The sequence below is a fragment of the Archocentrus centrarchus genome, unplaced genomic scaffold, assembly GCF_007364275.1.
Source record: "Archocentrus centrarchus isolate MPI-CPG fArcCen1 unplaced genomic scaffold, fArcCen1 scaffold_42_ctg1, whole genome shotgun sequence".
Taxonomy (NCBI): domain Eukaryota; kingdom Metazoa; phylum Chordata; class Actinopteri; order Cichliformes; family Cichlidae; genus Archocentrus; species Archocentrus centrarchus.
This window is the reverse complement of record NW_022060268.1, coordinates 1,536,141-1,554,192: the sequence shown is the minus strand read 5'-3', so window position 1 is coordinate 1,554,192 and position 18,052 is coordinate 1,536,141. Positions and strand designations below refer to the sequence as shown.

General features: G+C 49.9%; 1 protein-coding gene across 4 annotated transcripts; it reads right to left on the bottom strand.

Moving 5' to 3' along the window:
* Positions 1-876: 876 nt before the first annotated feature.
* LOC115777030 (fibroblast growth factor receptor 1-A-like) lies at positions 877-16,062 on the bottom strand. 4 transcript variants are annotated; one of them, XM_030724839.1, is made up of 17 exons: positions 15,759-16,062; positions 11,522-11,665; positions 9,275-9,379; positions 9,016-9,188; positions 8,743-8,866; positions 8,449-8,639; positions 6,182-6,326; positions 5,910-6,100; positions 5,694-5,839; positions 5,198-5,319; positions 4,698-4,808; positions 4,413-4,603; positions 3,893-4,015; positions 3,746-3,816; positions 2,567-2,704; positions 2,018-2,123; positions 1,224-1,474 (listed from the first exon to the last, which is right to left on the bottom strand). In XM_030724839.1, exons 2-17 carry the CDS (start codon positions 11,616-11,618, stop codon positions 1,376-1,378), a joined length of 2,133 nt encoding a protein of 710 aa, XP_030580699.1. In that variant the 5' UTR covers positions 11,619-11,665; positions 15,759-16,062; the 3' UTR covers positions 1,224-1,375. The 4 variants fall into 4 exon arrangements, with proteins under 4 accessions (XP_030580697.1, XP_030580698.1, XP_030580699.1 ...); XM_030724840.1 differs by having other exon boundaries at positions 1,341-1,474; positions 9,275-9,376; XM_030724837.1 differs by lacking the exon at positions 3,746-3,816 and having other exon boundaries at positions 877-1,474.
* Positions 16,063-18,052: the final 1,990 nt, after the last annotated feature.

The window sequence follows — 18,052 nt, the reverse complement described above, 5'->3', positions numbered from 1 at the left end:
TTAAAATGCATACTGCTCAAAACAATCAACCCTTGAAAAACTCATCAGATCTCAGTGGGAAAAAGCTGGCAGCTATCAACACTGATACTGGGTAATGTGTGAAATGATCAGCCTACAGAGACTGAACTCAAACACCCTGAAAATCAAAGTGATGATGATGATGATGATGCAGCAGCTAGTCGTTAGTATGCAGCTTGACAGCGTCGGGGCTCCTGATGAGACGATGGATGGTGTCCTGGAGGATCTGATTCTGCATCACTGAGCTCCTTCTGGACAGTCAGAGGTGCAACCTGTCAGATGGACTGAAACATGATGTCCAGAGGATTTAGGTGAGGGGGGCGTTGGGAGTCAGTCAGAGGGATCCACCACTGCCTGCAGACTCTCACCACGTGAGGCACCAGGAGGAACCCAGGACCCCCTGCAGCAGCGTGGGGTCTGTCAGTGGGTCCAAGTCTGGCACCAAGTCTCATCTACTGAACACCAGCAGCTGAGCCTGATTAACCTCGGCTGCCTACCTGATTCACTGACGCTGAACTCTGATTAAAAGGTTCCTTTCTTGAGCAGATTTATAGGAAAAATTGATGTTAACTGTTATGGATCCAACAAAGCAGCCGATGACACGGTACCCTCTCGCCCAAATATGGTCATGTCTGGCACTTCCTGCAGCCATGTGTCCCCACCAGGAAGGATGAGATCAAAGTGAAACCAAACTACAAATGAAATGTGAAATAGAAAGTAGAATAAAATAAACATCATCGGCCTCGATGGTTCCCGATGACTCAGACATCCTCATCAATAACTCATGTTTGAAACATGAAATCACGCCACAGAAATTCAAAGATATTTTAATACTGTTAATCAGTTATTTGACACATTCAGCGTATGAAGTAATGATGGAGAATAAGTGCATTATCATAAATGGGCAGTAACACTGATGCAACATCAAACCCGACACACAAAACACTGAAAAATAAACAGAGAATTAAATTAAACACAAAGGCAAATAAACGAGGCAATCAGGAGCATCAGGGAAATATTAAACTTACACAATTATTCCTGCATTTTGTTGCACTTTAAATTCTCTGCTGTTTCCCTTTCATGTCACGTTTCTCTGATAAATGCTCTTCCTGGAACTCGAATTATTATTTACAATATTCACACTGACGACATCGTTAAGGCTGGAAGTCTCCCATCAGTCTATGCACCGCTTACAGATCAGATGCTGCGTTTCCTGAGGCCGGCTCAGTCCAGCTGTTCTTTACATCAGGCTGCGGCGAAGCAGCTCGTTCCACCGCCCGCTCTCCTCCAGGGCCGCCGCCGCTCCACAGGAAACAGGAGGAAGGTGATTCAGGAAGGAGAAAGGGCCCCACGAGGATTATGTGGAGACAGAGGAATGAGCTGAGGAAGAGGTGCTGACCGGGGAGTACTGGACCGGAGTGTACTGGACCAGAGGGGCGGCCAGGTCCAGGTACTCCTGAACACACAGAATCACACCGGAAGTAAAAGCAGATGCGAGCTAACGAACTGATTTCAGAAACTCTCACTTCAAACTTTTCTTTACTGGTTGTCTGATAGCACCGGCTTGTGAAATTTTCCTGGCTTGAAGCCTCTCATCAAAATACCCGAGAAAATGAAGGATATCAAAAAACACAAACAACACAGAATGGCTAAAACAGTAAAGTGCTGATCCAGCATGTGAGCCACTGGGACACAAACAGGTCAGAGTAATGAGTCACAAACTAACCACCTGTTTTAATTCACTCTTTACATAAATAAACACCTTATTATAAATATATAACTACACGTACTTGTGAGTAATTTCAAACTGGTTATCTGTTATTACTCCGACCCCCACTTCAGTACCTTTGTGGCCCAGAAGGGGGCCGCAGCCCCCACCTTGGGAACCACCGCTCTAACTTATTGACTGCAATTAAGAGAAAAAATGAGAGAAAGTTTCCTCAGAAGTGGCAGCAGAGGGCGGAGGAGTGCCAGCTGCTGGTTGTAAGAACCGTGTTACCTGGTTGGCCGTGAGAGAGAGACTTCGATCTAAATCTTCGACCAGCTGCTGGAAAGTGGGCCTGCGGGACGGGACGGCGTGCCAGCAGTCTCGCATCATCAGATACCTGCGAGGACGCACAGCACAGCTTACTGCACAGCTCAGTGAATCAGAACACCAAAACAACACAACTGCATCACAACCCAGACACATGACACAAAGCTGGACAGCAGCACAAAGTGGAGCCCGGCCCTCACATCACCTCCACTACATAAACTCCTCCCCTGCCAGCCCAGGGGAGGAGTTGTTACAGCTGCATCTCAAATCATGTATCAACACGTTTCCACAGCATCTGTGAGTTCCTGTGTGGTGCTCAGTCTCCACCTCCAGCACCCGCCTGCACAGGCACCACCAAACCATTCCCAGCTGAAGGCGTGTGAGCTGGAGATATGCGGAGGCCAGCCAGTTTCACATTCATTTACAGAATAATGTCACGTCTCATTTTTTCACATACTGAGAGGAAAGGGTGGTTTGATGAAACTGTGACGCGACAGGCTCAGATGTACTCACAGCTCCTGAGTGCACGCCGAGGGCTTCTCCATACGGTGTCCCTCCTTCAGCAGTTTGAAGAGCTCCTCGACGGGGACGCCAGGGTACGGAGACCCCCCAAGGGTGAAGATCTCCCACAGCAAGACCCCGAACGACCACCTGTGAACACACCGGAAACATTAAGAGCTCTGCGATCCCACCACTTACTGCGATGACCGATTTATTTATTTTTTTTTTCAGCTGAAGGGGACGGCCGGGCCATCAAACGGATAAACTCAAACAGTAAGTGAAATCTCAGACAGGTGCGGTCACCTCAGGTGGAACCACTCTTCAATATTGACAGAGCCGACTGCAGAGGAAGCAGGTCCGTGCTGGTGAAGAAGCATGTTTGTTTCTCGGCCGCAGTCGTCTTCTCTGATCATTTAGCGCCAGCAGCTAATCCCACAGCTGCAGATCGCAGCGCTCCTTCTCTCGTTGGTGATTTAGCATCACCGTCTGCTGGTAGCAGAGCAGTTCTACCAGCTGTCGGTGCAAACGAGGGAAATCTTCTATTCAGTCAGAAGAAGAAATTCCCACCAGACATCCATTTATTAGGAAATTAGCTTTTCTTTCCTTGAAGACAATTAGCATCAGCAGGTCTGAGCCAAGAAAAGGGTGGAGACGTCCACTCCAGTTTGGGAAGGTGCTCGGTACCTCAGGAACCCGTGCCTGACAGATGCTGGTGGTAAACAGAGTTTGAGCTTCGAGGTGAAGCTGCAGATGTAGAGCTCGACCTGCTTCCCTGCCCTCACCTGTGACCACGATACGAGCAGCGGAAAGGAGCTTCCTATGAAGGCTCAGCCTCAGAGACAGGGCAGCTGGGGCTGCTCCTCCACATCCAAAGGAGCCAGGAAGCATCTGTCTAGGATGCTTCCTGGACCCTCCACGGCGAGAAGGAGACCCTGGGGCAGACCCCGGACATGCTGGTTTGGAAACACCTCACTAGGCTGGAGGAGCTGGAAGAGAGAGGGAGGTCTGGGCCCCTGCACTCAGACTGCTGCCCCCTCGACCCGCGCTCACAGAAACAGGACCATCCCTATCAGTGAGGACTTTAAAAGCCCACACACCTTGAACACACGTGAGCTTCACTCGCTGTGCGCTGAAAACAGGAACAGGAAGGACTCACTGACATCGCAGGAGGAGGAAGGTTTAAGGACTCACACGTCGCTCTGGTGTGTGTAGATCCGGTCAAACAAAGCTTCAGGCGCCATCCACTTCACCGGTAACCGACCCTGCGGACAGTTCAGATCCACGTCAGCACCCCCCCCGGGATCTCACCTCGCCAAAAAAAAAGTCTGTTGGGCTTACGTTGGTGGTCTTCTTGTAGTAGTCGATGTGGTGAATGTCTCGAGCCAGGCCGAAGTCGGCGATCTTCATCACGCTGTCCTCAGTGACCAGCACGTTGCGGGCTGCCAGGTCTCTGTGAATGCACTGAAGCAGAGAGGAGGGGTCAGCGTTTCCACCCTGACTCCCAAACACACTCAGCACGGCTCATCAGCCCCTTTTTACATCATTCACGTCATCCAGCAGCCATCTCTGTTAAACTGTGCATGCATGCATAAGTCTTAAAAGATAACGGACACTTCTGCTCATTTCTAGCTCCATATTTTAGCTTACAGGGAGGGATGCAGTCCTGCAGCAAGGATAAGACAACAAAAGGCTTATACTGAACTGCGGAGAGAGAGAAATATGGAGCTGGGTATACCTAATGAAGTGGCTGCTGGGTGTATTTCAGCCAAGTGATGCAGACGTTAGAAAATCACACTAAAGGCAGAATCACAGAATTCATGACATCATTAATGTAGAGGTATGAAGAGCACCCCCCGACCTTCTTTGATGCCAGGTACGCCATCCCTCGGGCCACCTGGTACGCTGCAGACACCAGCTCCCCGACCTCCACGCTGCCCAGCGACGCCTGCCTTGAGCCGCTCCAGTACTCCAACCCGAGCGGCCGGCGAGCTCGCAGATACTCCCTCAGATTCCCCTGCGAGGCGTACTCCACCACCACGTACAGAGGGCCTGCTCCGGGTCACCGTGACCCGAGAAGAGCAAAACAAAGCCGTCAGCATCAAACGTTCCCACGGCAGGAATTTAAAAGCCTCCGACTGCTCACCGTCCTGAGTGCAGGCACCCAGCAGGTTGATGATGTTCTTGTGCTTCCCGATCATCTTCATCATTTCCATCTCAGAGATCAGGTCAGACAGATCCTTCTCCGTGGCATCGGCTGCACACAGCAACAACACCTTACAGGTCAGACTGTCTGCAGCTGCTTCTGCACAAATCCACATGTTCTAAGGTGCCCATACACTGCTCCACACCCACATCTGTATGTGGAGCTCCACTGGGACTTCACGGAGCACCACAGTAGTCAAAAGAAGGTTGGCATTTCTTTCTGCAGTCATTTATATTTAGCAGGGTTTTATTATTTGCACGCATGCGTTAAAAGATGGAGGTAGGGTGAGAAGGAGAAGCTGGGGTGGAGGTGGGTTGCAAAGAAAGAGGCTTACAGATGCAGCAGCACCAACTTTGTCTCAGTGTTCCTGCGCCTGAAGGGGGCGTTGGAAACACGAAGCTCTCTGCATAGTTCTGGTATCGGTTTAAAGATGGGCTCACCTTTCAGCATCTTCACGGCCACCTTTGTGACGCGTGTCGGTTTGTTTGTGTCAATCCCGACGGCCTCAGCCAGGACCACCTGACCGAAGCAGCCTTCGCCCAGAGGCTTCCCCAGACTCAGCCTGGAGACAACAAGCACACAGTGAGCAGACTGGGCTTTACTTTCTTTATATTTAAGAATTAAGGAAAGGCCCAGAACGAAGCTGACGAGATAAAGTGTGGGATACATGCTGTGCAGCTCAGGCCCAGCTCGCTGGCTCAGTTGGTGATGTCAGTGATTAGTCACAGACAGAGTCAGATTACAAGGTGCTGTGATAAAACGAGTTTAACACTTGGAAAAAACCTCGTGTTCAAGTTAACAACTCATTTTAAATAACTGACGTTAAATTTACTGTCAGAACTGTAATTGTGGTCTTTGCCCTGATACGACCTGCTGCACTGTTTTCAGGTGTGGTGCAGACTGATGCAGGGGGAGGGACAGCGAAGGCGTGGTTACCTGTCACGAGGCAGCTCCCACGCAGGATCGTAGGGAAGTTCGTACTCAGACACTCCCGCCAGGATGGTGGTGGCTGCGCTGGAGAGACGTGACTGACGCATCAAACACATCCCTGACTGCAGCGAGGACGACGACTCGATCGACACCTGCGGACAGAGGATATGTCATACTGGGCGTGACTGGCTGCCTCACCTGTCTGCTCACCCATCTCCTCACCTGTCTCCTCAGAGGCATGCTCTTGGCTAACTTCTGCACGGCCAGCTGGTTGTTGAAGTCACTCTTCTTTGGGGCGCAGCAGAGCCTGCAGATGACAGCTGCAGCCGTGAGGATGACGACGATGAAAAACCCGAGGCAGTAGATGAAGATCTCCAGGTAGGTCTGAGAGGGCAGCGGGGAGGGGGGCGGGTCTGAGCAGAGATCACAGCAGGAACATTAACAGAGATCTGAGCTCGGCTCCGTCCATGTCAACTCTGCCAGCCTTCACATACCGTTGAGCACAGTGAGCCACGCAGAGTGGTGGGACATCCCGATGGAGTTCTCGGCCAGGCAGGTGTACTCTCCGGCATCGTCCAGAGTCACGTTCCTCAGACTCAACACCTCCATCTCTCTGTCTGTGGTGTTCACGCCGGCAGTCTGAGAGAGACACAAACATCTGTTTAAGTCCTTCAGCAGTCTGAGATCTGTGGAGTCAGTTCATGGGAACCTGGATTCATTTGGAGCTGTTCTTTAACCCGGAGCTAAACTGCTGCTACTCAGCACCAAACAGGTATCGCCTGAAATTCAGCACATTCAGCCTTTCCTGTAACCTGTCAGAGTCAGCGCCGCAGACCGTGATAAATCCCCACAGAGCGCTGACCCGCTGAGCACTCAAAGCACTTATACAACAGGTTTATACAGGTGCAGGTCATAAAGTCTGAATATCAGGAAAAAGTTGATTTATTTCAGTAATTCCATTCAAGAAGTCAAACTTGTATATTATATTCATTCCTTACACACAGACTGATATATTTCAAATGTTTCTTTTAATTTTGATGATTATAACTGACAACTAATGAAAACCCCAAATTCAGTATCTCAGAAAATATTGTGAAAAGGTTCAATATTGAAGACACCTGGTGTCACACTCTAATCAGCTAATTAACTCCAAACACCTGCAAAGGCCTTTAAATGGTCTCTCAGTCTAGTTCTGTAGGCTACACAATCATGGAGAAGACTGCTGAGTGACAGTTGTCCTAAAGATGACCTTTGACACCTCGCACAAGGAGGGCGAGACACAAAGGTCATTGCTAAAGAGGCTGCTATTCACAGAGCTCTGTGTCCAAGCACATTAATAGAGAGGTGAAGGGAAGGAAAAGATGTGGTAGAAAAAAGTGTCCAACAACAGGGATAACTGCACCCTGGAGAGGACTGTGGAACAAAAGCCACTCAAAAATGTGGGGGAGATTCACAAAGAGTGGACTGCAGCTGGAGTCAGAGCTTCAAGAACCACCAGCACAGACGTATGCAGACATGGTTTCAGCTGTCTCAGTCCTCGTGTCGAGCCACTCTTGAACAGAGACGGCGTCAGAAGCGTCTCGCCTGGACTAAAGACAAAAAGGACTGGACTGCTGCTGAGTGCTCCACACTTATGTTCTCTGATCAAAGTCAATGTTGCATTTCCTTTGGAAATCAAGGTCCCAGAGTCTGGAGGAAGAGAGGAGAGGCACAGAGTCCACGCTGGCTGCGGTCCAGTGTAAAGGTTCCACAGTCAGTGATGGTTTGGGGTGCCGTGTCATCTGCTGCTGTTGGTCCACTGTGTTTTCTGAGGTCAAAGGTCAACGCGGCCGTCTACCAGGAAGTTTTAGAGCACTTCATGCTTCCTGCTGCTGACCAACTTTATGGAGATGCAGATTTCATTTTCCAACAGGAATTGGCTCCTGCACACAGTGCCAAAGCTACCAGTACCTGCTTTAAGGACCATGGTATCCCTGTTCTTGATTGGCCAGCAAACTCACCTGACCTTTAACCCCATAGAAAATCTATGGGCTATTGTGAAGAGGAAGATGTGATACACCAGACCCAACAATTCAGAAGAGCTGAAGGCCACTATCAGAGCAACCTGGGCTCTCATAACACCTGAGCAGTGCCACAGACTGATGGACTCCATGCCACGCTGCGTTACTGCAGTAATCCAGGCAAAAGGAGCCCCAACTAAGTACTGAGTGCAGTACATGCTCATACTTTTCATGTTCATACTTTTCAGTTGGCCAACATTTCTAAAAATCCTTTTTTTGTATTGGTCTTAATTAATATTCTAATTTTCTGAGATACTGAATTTGGAGTTTTCATTAGTTGTCAGTTATAATCATCAAAATTAAAAGAAACAAACATTTGAAATATATCAGACTGTGTGTAATGAATGACTATAATATACAAGTTTGACTTTTTGAATGGAATTACTGAAATAAATCAACTTCATCATATTCTAATTTTATGACCAGCACCTGTATTCACCCATTCATACGAGCACTTCCATGTGTAACTAAGCTAAGTGCTAAATATCTGACACTCACATATCAGTTCATACAGACTGAAGCCTGCAGCAGGTTGGGAACAGTTTGAGAAGCGTTTATTTTGGAAAGCTGTGATCATCTAAGAACTACCAGGCTCAGGTAGGCTCAGGTAGGCTCAGGTAGGCTCCGGGCTGCATCTACTGCCAATCGTCTGCAGCCTCTAATGAAAATCCAGGATTCTAGTTTGTCTAGAACTTGCGTACTTTAAGAATACGAGCGTAGGGCGCTCCGTCCGGTCCCACTCTGCTGCCGTTGACAGTCATGTGTTTGATCCACCGGATGTGAGGCTGCGGGTCGCTGAAGACGCGGCACACGAACTCCACATCGCTGCCAACGACCGCCGTCTGGTTGGCCGGCAGCCCGGCCTGCAGGATGGGCCTGTGAGGAGAACGCTCTGCAGCAGATGGGTCAGAAATGGAGAGAGACATAAAACGGGGAAGACGATGATGTTTCCTGTTCAGTTTGGAGGAAATGATCTCAGAGATCATCACTCTTACCCACTACATCCAGCTGGTAGGTGTGTCGGAGGCTCCCGTATTCATTCTCCACCACACAGGTGTAGTTCCCTTTATCAGAGGGAACCACTGACTCCATTATTAGAGTCCACATGTGGTCTCTGATCTGAAAGAGAGCACAGGTAAAGGATAAATACACCTTCTACCAAAGACTGTTACACTACAGGACAGACTGCAGAGGATGATGGCTGGATTCACTCAGTGACTTCCTCTGAAACTGCTGCTTGGAGCTCTGAGGTTTCCTCTGAAACTCACCTTGTAGCCTCCAATTCTTTGGTCCTTCCTCAGCTCTTTCCCATTCTTGTACCAGCGCAGGGAGGGAACCGGGTTTCCCCCCGCTTGGCATCGAAACTTCACCGTCTTGCTGGCAGGAACGGCATGGAGCAGCTTCTCCATCTTCTCTGGCATCACCCACTGCGGCGCCAGCGCTAACGAGAGGTAAACATCCTGATTACAATCATCTGTGTCTGCACTCACTGACACAGCAGCTGAGAGAGGAGGGTGTGAGGCTTACGCTGCTGCAGCTTCTCGTTGCTTGTTGACAGCTCATTGGACAGTTTATTTTCCTCTGACGATGACTCATCATCTTCTTCATCTTCAGAGGATTTGACTGCATCTGCTTCAGAAAGAAGGCATGTTTAGAAATGTGCAGTGAGTCCCTTCTAACGCACAGATTAACCTCTGACCTCAGTGAAAAGAGGCTTTAAGTGCTCCTCCTCAGCAGACAGGGGCTGTCGCCACAGCGCCATCACTCCCCAAACTTCAGAGACCTCCTCCTGACCTGCCTCGGATCATTAACAGCAGGCAAACACACACACAGCCCTCCAGCCCTGGAGTCATCCGGGGGGGTGGGGGTGGGGGTTGTCATTAGTTAAACAAGCCAAACACCGAGGACTGAGTGTGCCTGCAGTTACTGCCAGAAAACACGATGCAGAGAGGATTCACTTCAAGATCAAGAAGAAGATCAAAGGCTGTTTGGCCAACTGCAAATTTATTACCGTGATCATTTCATTACTTTGCATTAAGGAGCAGCCCCGGCAGACCGTCTGCTGGTGCTGACCGTCCTCCTCAAATACAGCTTAACAGGAACAGACTCAGCAGCAGGGGTGGTGAGACTGTACAGATGAGTGTGTATGACTCAATGTATAACTGTCACTGGACCCTGGACCCACCCAGAGGCCGGGTTAGGGTAACATGTGGCCCTTTTATGGATGTTCTGGAAAAGCTCCGACCAGAAAAAGCCGCCAATCTACGAGACTGACTGCACACAGGTGACCCTGTGGAGGTGTGAAGGTCTAGAAGAAGAACCACCTGAAGCAGGCTGTTTCAGGCAGAGGGCTGCACTGAGGCTCAGCATCACATAAAGAAGGATTATTATAAAGTGGGACTCATGCACAGCTGCTCCAGGAGAGTCCAGGAATAAAAATAAGAGTAATTTTTATCTGACCAACAGTCAGAGGGTCTCAGAGGCCCTGGTGAAAAGAAGGAGAGCCAGCCCTGTGAGACACATGAAGGAGGGAGTCTGTAAAATCCTCTGGGAAATGTGCAGCTACCGGAAAACACATCAGCTTAGAACCAGACGGGGCCGGGATCAGGATGCTCAGCCACGAGGCTCAGAGGGAGACGAGACCTGCTCATGGAGGCAGAGCTGAATAATCAGAAGCAACACACACACACACACACACACACACACACACACACACACACACACACGCAGGCACACACAGCTCTGCAGCCCATCAGCAGCACGCTGAGCGCTCACACCACCAAAAAAAAAAAAAAAAAAAAATCCCTTTAAACTGTTTCAGATGCTCGGAGCCAAAAACAGGCAGACCCTGAGAAGTCACTTTCCTGTTACAGAAATTCTCTCACAGGAAACTTTTATGAGCTTTTATATAATCTGGAGACAGAAACACAACGACCACAGATGAGATCAGACATGAAAGAAACAAAAGAGGCCCAAACACGAGCCGCAGCAGTTAAAACGAGGCGGGCGCTGCCGGGAACCGACTTTATCACCGCCCGAGCTTCAGCGCTCCGACCACAGACTGCAGTTACTGTGTGTCAGATTTCCCTGTTAACACGATAACTGAGTCTGTTTGTAACCTTCATATTTAACTATTTCAGTCATCGGCTGCTGGTGCGCCACACCGACGATGCCCTGCAAATGGTTTCAGTATCGTTTCATGAAATAGTACATAAAACAATGGTGCATAAAACACCAGAAACAGAGAGGCGCCTAACCCCAACATGAACTGTAGTTTGGATCAACTTTAGCTCAAAGAAATGCTTTGATATTCAGGCAAAGAGGAAATCTTTGTGCATCCACACTGTGTTTGGAGCAGTAATTACAATCACAGCTGGATGGGTGTGTAGTCAGAAAAAGTAAACTGTTGGTGAAAAAGAAGCAGTGGGCTGAAACAACGAATAAACCTGCGCTGCTACATGTGTGAAAGCCTCTGTAAGTGCTTCATGCAGGAATCTCCTGCAGTGGCAGCAGGTCCGGCTCAGCGGGCAGGCGCTCGGATCCTGGATTCAGCTCCACTGTTTCAGTCTCTTACACAGAACTAATGTAGATTTGAAGCCAGTTTCAGCTCATTGATTATGACCATGAATCAGATCACAAACAGCTTTAATTAGAGTTTGATGGAAGGAATCACAGTTTAAACTGCAGGAAGTGTCTAAAAAAAGGTCTTTGAGTGTGTCCCTCAGCCGGTTCTAACCATGCGGTCCACACTCAGACCTCCCTGAAGCTTCTCACCTGTGTCTGTGTCCTCTGTGGCCGGTCGGGACTGAGCCAGAGAGAAGTGAACCAGCAGAACCAGCAGAGCCAGCAGGAAGCAGCGAGGGGAGGACATCGTGTCCTCACACACGAACGTACGGCGACGTCCACACAACGAACACCCTGCAGCAGAAACACAGAGACAATAAAGTCAGACTCACAGGAGACTCACAACCTTTCCTGCTGCCCTGAGGTTCAGACCACGACACCATGCCCTGACCGAGGGCTTCAGCAGCTCTGAGGATGGAAATCGGCCTGATTCAGGTGTTGCAGGTGCTTCAGGTGCTGCTGCAGCTGCTCCATGAAGACATGATGACCTTTGACCCCTGTGAGGTGACTGCTAGACACATGTCAAATATAGACCGATGTGCATGCTGCCTTGAACAAACTTGCCACCATTTGTCTCCACAAAGGCATGAAACGCTGCTCCTAGAGCAAAGTGGCAGCAGAGAGGAGGAGCCTGCAGTCTGACCTACCTGTTTAAGGTTAAAGTTAGGGGTTAGGGGTTCTCACTGACATGAATCCCTGGCTCTGTTTCTGTGTGAGCACACAAACATCACCGCAGCAGAAATGCTCCTTAAAGCTACACCAGTCACAGCTAATCTGGAGATGAAAGCAGCAGCTTTGTGGTGGTTCATTAATTTAACAAAAATAAACTGGCCCATCAATTTTAATGAGTTATTGTACAGATGAACTCCTGTAATCGACTGAACGGGCTGCACCGATTCTTTACTTTCACAACTGTTTTCACATCTGTTTCCAAGTGTTGTGCTTTCAAAATGTGGTCCTGGTCCCATAACCTCCACCTCACACCGGTGTTAGGGTTGGGATGAGAATCAGCACCATCAGGTGTGAGGCCGTGGCTCTCGGTTGGAGGAGGTGCTGCCTCGAGCGAAGGAGCTCAAGTATCTCAGGCTCTGGTTCACAAGTTTGGGGGGAGTAGTGGTCTGCTGTGGTGAAGATGGAGCTGATAAAGCTGAAGTAGCAGGAATGAGCCCTCTGAAGGCTTTCTGGGCTCTCCTGTGGAGACAGGGTGAGGGGCTCCGTCAGTCAGGAGGAGCTCGGAGTAGAACTCCTCCTGACTGACCAAAAGGAGTGGCATCTGACCAGGACGCTCCTGCGTAAGGTGTTTAAGACATAAACATACCAACCTGGAGGAGATCGGGACACGCTCGAGAGATGATGTCTCTTGGTCGGCTTGGGAACATCTCAGTGTCCCTCCAGGAGAGGAGGGGCTGAGAGAGGGAGGTCTGAGGAAGGACAGCTAACAGAAACCCATTCAAGGGTGAAACCCTGCTTTCCTCCCACAGAAGGTCAGCACGGATCCACGGAGCAGCAGAGAAGAAGCTCCCTTAAATCACGTCTCATCGTCTGAAGAGCCTCATAAACACGGTGAACTCTGGCCGCTCCCCCCGGCCGAGCCGCAGGTGGGTGTGGATGATGCAGAATCAGTCCTTCAGCTTCACACCGCACCGACCAGCATGTGTGCTGAGCATGTGCGTGCGGTGGAGAGTGGCATCCACAACAGCAGAGAGCGCCACGGTTACGCACTCAACAGCCGCCTTAGTTAATCAGAGCCTCCTGCGAGTGTCGGCCGCAGCGCGCAAAGACAGACATTCATCCAGTCCAGAGTTTCTGGAAAATACAGCGGCCTCCTCCCCCCTCCAACCACACACACACAGACAGTGAGCACATTCAGCCTGCAGCCTCACACACAGCAGGCTGGCTGTGGCCTACAAACACACTCAGATAGAAGAAGCGTAGCGAGGCTTCAGGAACCAGTTTCAGCGATAAACGTGAGCAGCTGTAAAACTCGAGGGGAATATTTATGGAAAACAGGGAGGTGACATTTCTGGTGTGGTTTGGCCCAGTCCTGCACACATCACAGAATTAGAGCAGCTGATTAAAAAGCTTTGTGTCTCTGGAGCAGCCTGTGGTTAGGAGCAGCTGCCTGGCTGCCTGCAGGGCCACGGCCCGGCTGCAGCCTGTACGCACAAAAGCACTGAACCTTCATGTTACCTGACGGCCTCACAGCAGCCTGAGCGGCAGGGCGGGGTCCTGTTTGAATTCATTACGCTGTAATAATAAATTATTATTATTATTTCTGGTCTGAGTGCCGGTGGAGGTGATTTTATGATGCTTTAATCTGCCTCATCAGGAGAAAGCTGGAAAGCTGCCTCCACATTATTGATCCTCACAGCTGGTGAGCTCCTGACTCTCACTAACTGTGGCTGAGAGCCCCCCGCCATAAGGAGACGGGGGGCTCTCACCCCCGGCCGGCTGCCTCTGCAGGCACTGACGCTCTCACCGTGTCTGTGACACTCAGTCTGAGGAGACGTCATTAGCCTCTTACCATCACAGCACTTTGAGAAAAACCTTTAAGCCTGCCTAACAAACTTTGGCTGTTACACGTCCTCACCTACACCAGAATCTGCAGACCCCCCCCCCGTATCCATCTGAGCCGGAAACAGCAGCCAGCCAAGAGGCAGTGCCTCAGAAATCAGACACTAAAGTGAAGGAGGGAAAGGCAGGAAACAGGTAGGAAGGGATGCAGAAATAAGAAGAACCAGCTGCTGGTTTACAGTCAGGCTTTGGGATGTCTGAGTGGAAAAATGAGTCAGACTCGTCACGCACACGCAACATATTTCAGGTTTTCACTGTGAGATGATTTAACAGCATCAAATCCCAGTGAGAGTCACAGAGGTCTGTGAAAGTCTCACCAGCAAAGTGTCTGCTGCAGCTCTGCAGCTGAAGCTCAGAGGGTCTGCAGCTGAAGCTCAGACGGTCTGCAGCTGAAGCTCAGACGGTCTGCAGCTGAAGCTCAGAGGGTCTGCAAAAGCAGCTGTGAAGTGACGGACCTGCAGATCCAAACTGCCGCCTGCAGTGGCGCAGACGCAGCATGTGACTGAACACTGATCCACTTCCTTCAGTTACAACAATGAAGTCATTTCATTTGAGCCGCCAACATTTCAAAGTCAAAGGCAGCCGACTGAAGCTGTGTGCTGTTTGGATTTCAGCTGCACGTATCAGCAAACATAATTTCTCACGTGAAGCTCAGGGTTTTACTCGCTCTGCTCCGTTCTTCATGGGAAATTCCAAACTGAGATTTGTGTGTATTTCTGCAGAAAACTCTGTGGCCTGCAGGGGATGAACTGATGCTTGGTGTGTTTTCCTGTTGCTGGCTTTGAGCACACGCAGTCTCTGTGACGCTGAGCGAACCCACTCGCAGACGTCAATGAGCTCTTCTTGAATTTGAGCTTTAGGATTTCTGTATTCATAACAGATTCGTGCAGATCGCTCAGCTTCAATCAAACATCTTATTTTAAATCTGAAATATTCCGTGGAATGACCCAGTGCCGCGCATTTTGGGCTTCCAGCTGCTGACGTGTGAGGATGCACTGTTTTCCTGGAGGAACCTGAGAATGAATCTTCTGGAGCTTTACAGCTCTTGGCTGGATGAAGAGCCTCCCCGGATGGAGGACAGGACTGTCCAATTCATCTGATTCTAAATTCAAAGCTTTTTTGGATCATTGAGTGACAGTGAGGCCCTGGGACAGATTCCCTGTCCTCCAATGCCGGAACAAACCGAAGCCAGTCTGTCTTTAAGTTCAATAAATTCATTTTCCCAAAGAACTCCCCGCAGCACGCTGAAGGTAACTGTGAGGTCACTGCAGCGTGATGATGATGATGATGATGATGGACTGAAAGCACTGATCTCACACACAGGTGTCTGATCTGCACTCATGCTGCCACACACAGACATGCTTCCAGCTGCTGGATGGCACTGATGGAGATCACTGACCTCCACCCACAGGAGGGCCTACTGTGGCTGAACCCAGACCAGCCAACACACACACACACACACACACACACACACACACACACACACACACACACACACACACACACACACAGAGAGATCCAAACTCTGATGGTTCAAGCCTGTGAGTCCTGAGCAGAGTGCTACCTGTACCTGGATCTGTTCCTGTAAGCAAATCATTTTTAAGTGAGCTCATGACTGAGGAGCTCCTGCTGATGCACACAGGTCTGAAATGAGTCTCCAGCAGAGGAACAGCGCGCATGCTCCACTCTGTGAAGTCTCTGCACTCCTCTACTTTCATCTACTACTTTCCTCTCTGACCTGAGCATGAGCCAACTCTGATAGTACAAGTACTGCAGTATTTAGAGACAAAGCTTCAGGTCACAGCAGCGGTACCTGTGCGGGCTGATCCACGGTCAGCGAGCTCCTGGATCCGGAGCGGAGGAGGAAGCACACGTCAGTCGGTCCCGGGATTTCAACAGCACACTCGAGCGTCCGCGGGAGTGTGAGGAGCCTGAACGAGCGGCTCTAGTTGCCACTAAAGTCCCGGCGGAGTAATCCCAGACGCGCCCCGTCCTTCTTCTTCGCCCCCGGAGAGAAGCGCGTGAAGCGCGCCGTTCATCGACGCTGTCTGTCGGCGTACCGCCACCGGGAAGAAACGCCTACAGTGGGAGTTTCCTGCAGCCGACTCATGCGCCACAGCGCCTCCGCTTCTTTCCCCCAGACCCCCAGCGGGCCGGGACCTCCCCCGGGGCCACCCATGGGGGGGAGGCTGGCTTCACTGCCGGCGTGGGCACAAAAACGCCCCGTAATGGAAATCTGTAAATCAGATTTAGGCTAAAGTGCGGTCCGACGATGGCCGGATCAAAGTGCAGAGGGGCCCAAACAGCGCTCCGCTGCCCCCCGGCCCCCAGTACCCTAGTACCCCAGTCCCCCCATCGTTAAAGCCCCAAACACAGGGGGTTGGGAGAGATTGAATCTTTAAGCAAAAAGGTACTCTGGGAGCTTCTCATATGGGTCATGCTCTGTGCTACTGAACTTCTTAGGTTTTTACCTCGTTCATAACCCAGCCTTCAAAAATAATAATAATAATAATAATAATAATATTAAAGGAAACTAACTGTGAGACTCATTGATATGAACTGATGGGATAGCAGAGCCGGTCTAACCCTTTAAGAGGCCCTGGTGCTGCCCCCCCCTTTGGGCCCTGCAGTGTTAAACACACAGAGAGGAACCAGTACTATAGAGCTGTGGTTGTTTGTTATGCAATAATTCAAAAAAAAAAAAAATCTGCCTGTAAATTTGGATCCCAATCAAAAAGCCTTCAGTGCCGAGTTCATGTATGAGGCTGCTTCTTTAGTTTGTGGCTGCTGAGTTTCTCTAATCCAGCTCCAAGTTACAGTCAGGGTTGATGCTATATAGCATCAGTACACATGTGTATGCCTGAGACCCGCCCCACCCACCCCTCCCCAATTCATCTTGAAGCAGCAGGAAGGGAAAGGACTTCCTGTCCTGTGTGTGGTCTGCAGAGCTGAGCTACAGATTTATCTGCTCGATCAGGAAACACAGAGTTAACCAGGCACTGTTTTTCATGGGAAAAATGCAATAAAAAATAAAACATACTGATAGATTTGGTGTGTACCGACTCCATCTACTGAAAGCTTCAGCTGTGGCCATCAGCATGGAAGGAGTCTTTTTGCAGCTTTGTCATTTCAGTTAGAGCTGCTAGGAAAGAGAACTACGTGGGGGGGGGGGAGAAGGGGGGCAAAGGATCATGGTGGACTCAAGCCTCTTTCCCACCAACAGGGTTCTGGAGCCGGTGCCATTATTTGAACCATTAGGCGGGTTTTCTACCGCGAACACACTCGATGCTTGGCTGAAAAACGGGTTCAGCTCCGGCCCCACAAACTAGCTGGTCCTGAACCAAGAACCCGAGCCTAAAGCGGCAGAAGGGCGTGACTCTGCCGTCTCAACATCAAGTTTTCTACCATATTACATGTGTATTACATGAGAAAAGCGAAGCGATGTTCACGGCTGTGAATTAGGTTGGGCTCTAAGGCTGAACTTGCTGCTTTGTATCAGTTCATATCACAGATAAAAGGACACAAAGTGCGTACTTGTCGTCTTGCTCTAATCTCTGTCTGTGTTTCCCTCTGTGCTGCACACAGATGCTGCAGTAGTTTGGTTTGGACCCTAAAACGTATTTGCAGCACAGAAAGGGGAGCGTGTTCTCCCACGTTTGTGCGCTTTGGCTTCGTGTCCAGATGAGGACCCGCCCACACTCATACGTAAAGGAGCAGTTCACAGAAACACGGTGGGCCCATTTTTAAGCGTTTCACCGGTTCATTGAAACCAGAACCAGAACCAGCACTGGCACGAGCACCGGCTCCTCGGCGGTGGGAAAGTAGCATCAGACTGTTTCGACTTCGACTTGTGGACATGTCTGTTTTTAGGTATCAAACCATGATTTGTGACGTGAGTGTTAAAACAAGTGTAGTTTGGTGTTGATGACGTGTGTCTCTGTGTGAAAGTCTCTAATCAGCTGTTCAGACTGGCCTCGGTCACATTACTGCCCAGCGCTAACAGCTGTGCGTCTGTCGCTCACTTACATCTTCCTCGGCGAGCTGACGGGATCCTAAAGTGGATCCGAGGCTTCACGTTAGGATTTTCTCTGTATCTTTGCTTTGTTT

Bases quoted from the DNA above. Each gene is read 5' to 3' on its own strand.
- LOC115777030 (XM_030724837.1), bottom strand. From the start codon at position 11,618: ATGTCCTCCCCTCGCTGCTTCCTGCTGGCTCTGCTGGTTCTGCTGGTT. The intron at 9,189-9,274 runs GTAAGCCTCACA...ACCTCTCGTTAG, and splicing joins CAACGAGAAGCTGCAGCAGC to CGCTGGCGCCGCAGTGGGTG. The intron at 2,705-3,892 runs GTAAGCCCAACA...GTGTGTTCACAG, and splicing joins ACTACAAGAAGACCACCAAC to GTGGTCGTTCGGGGTCTTGC.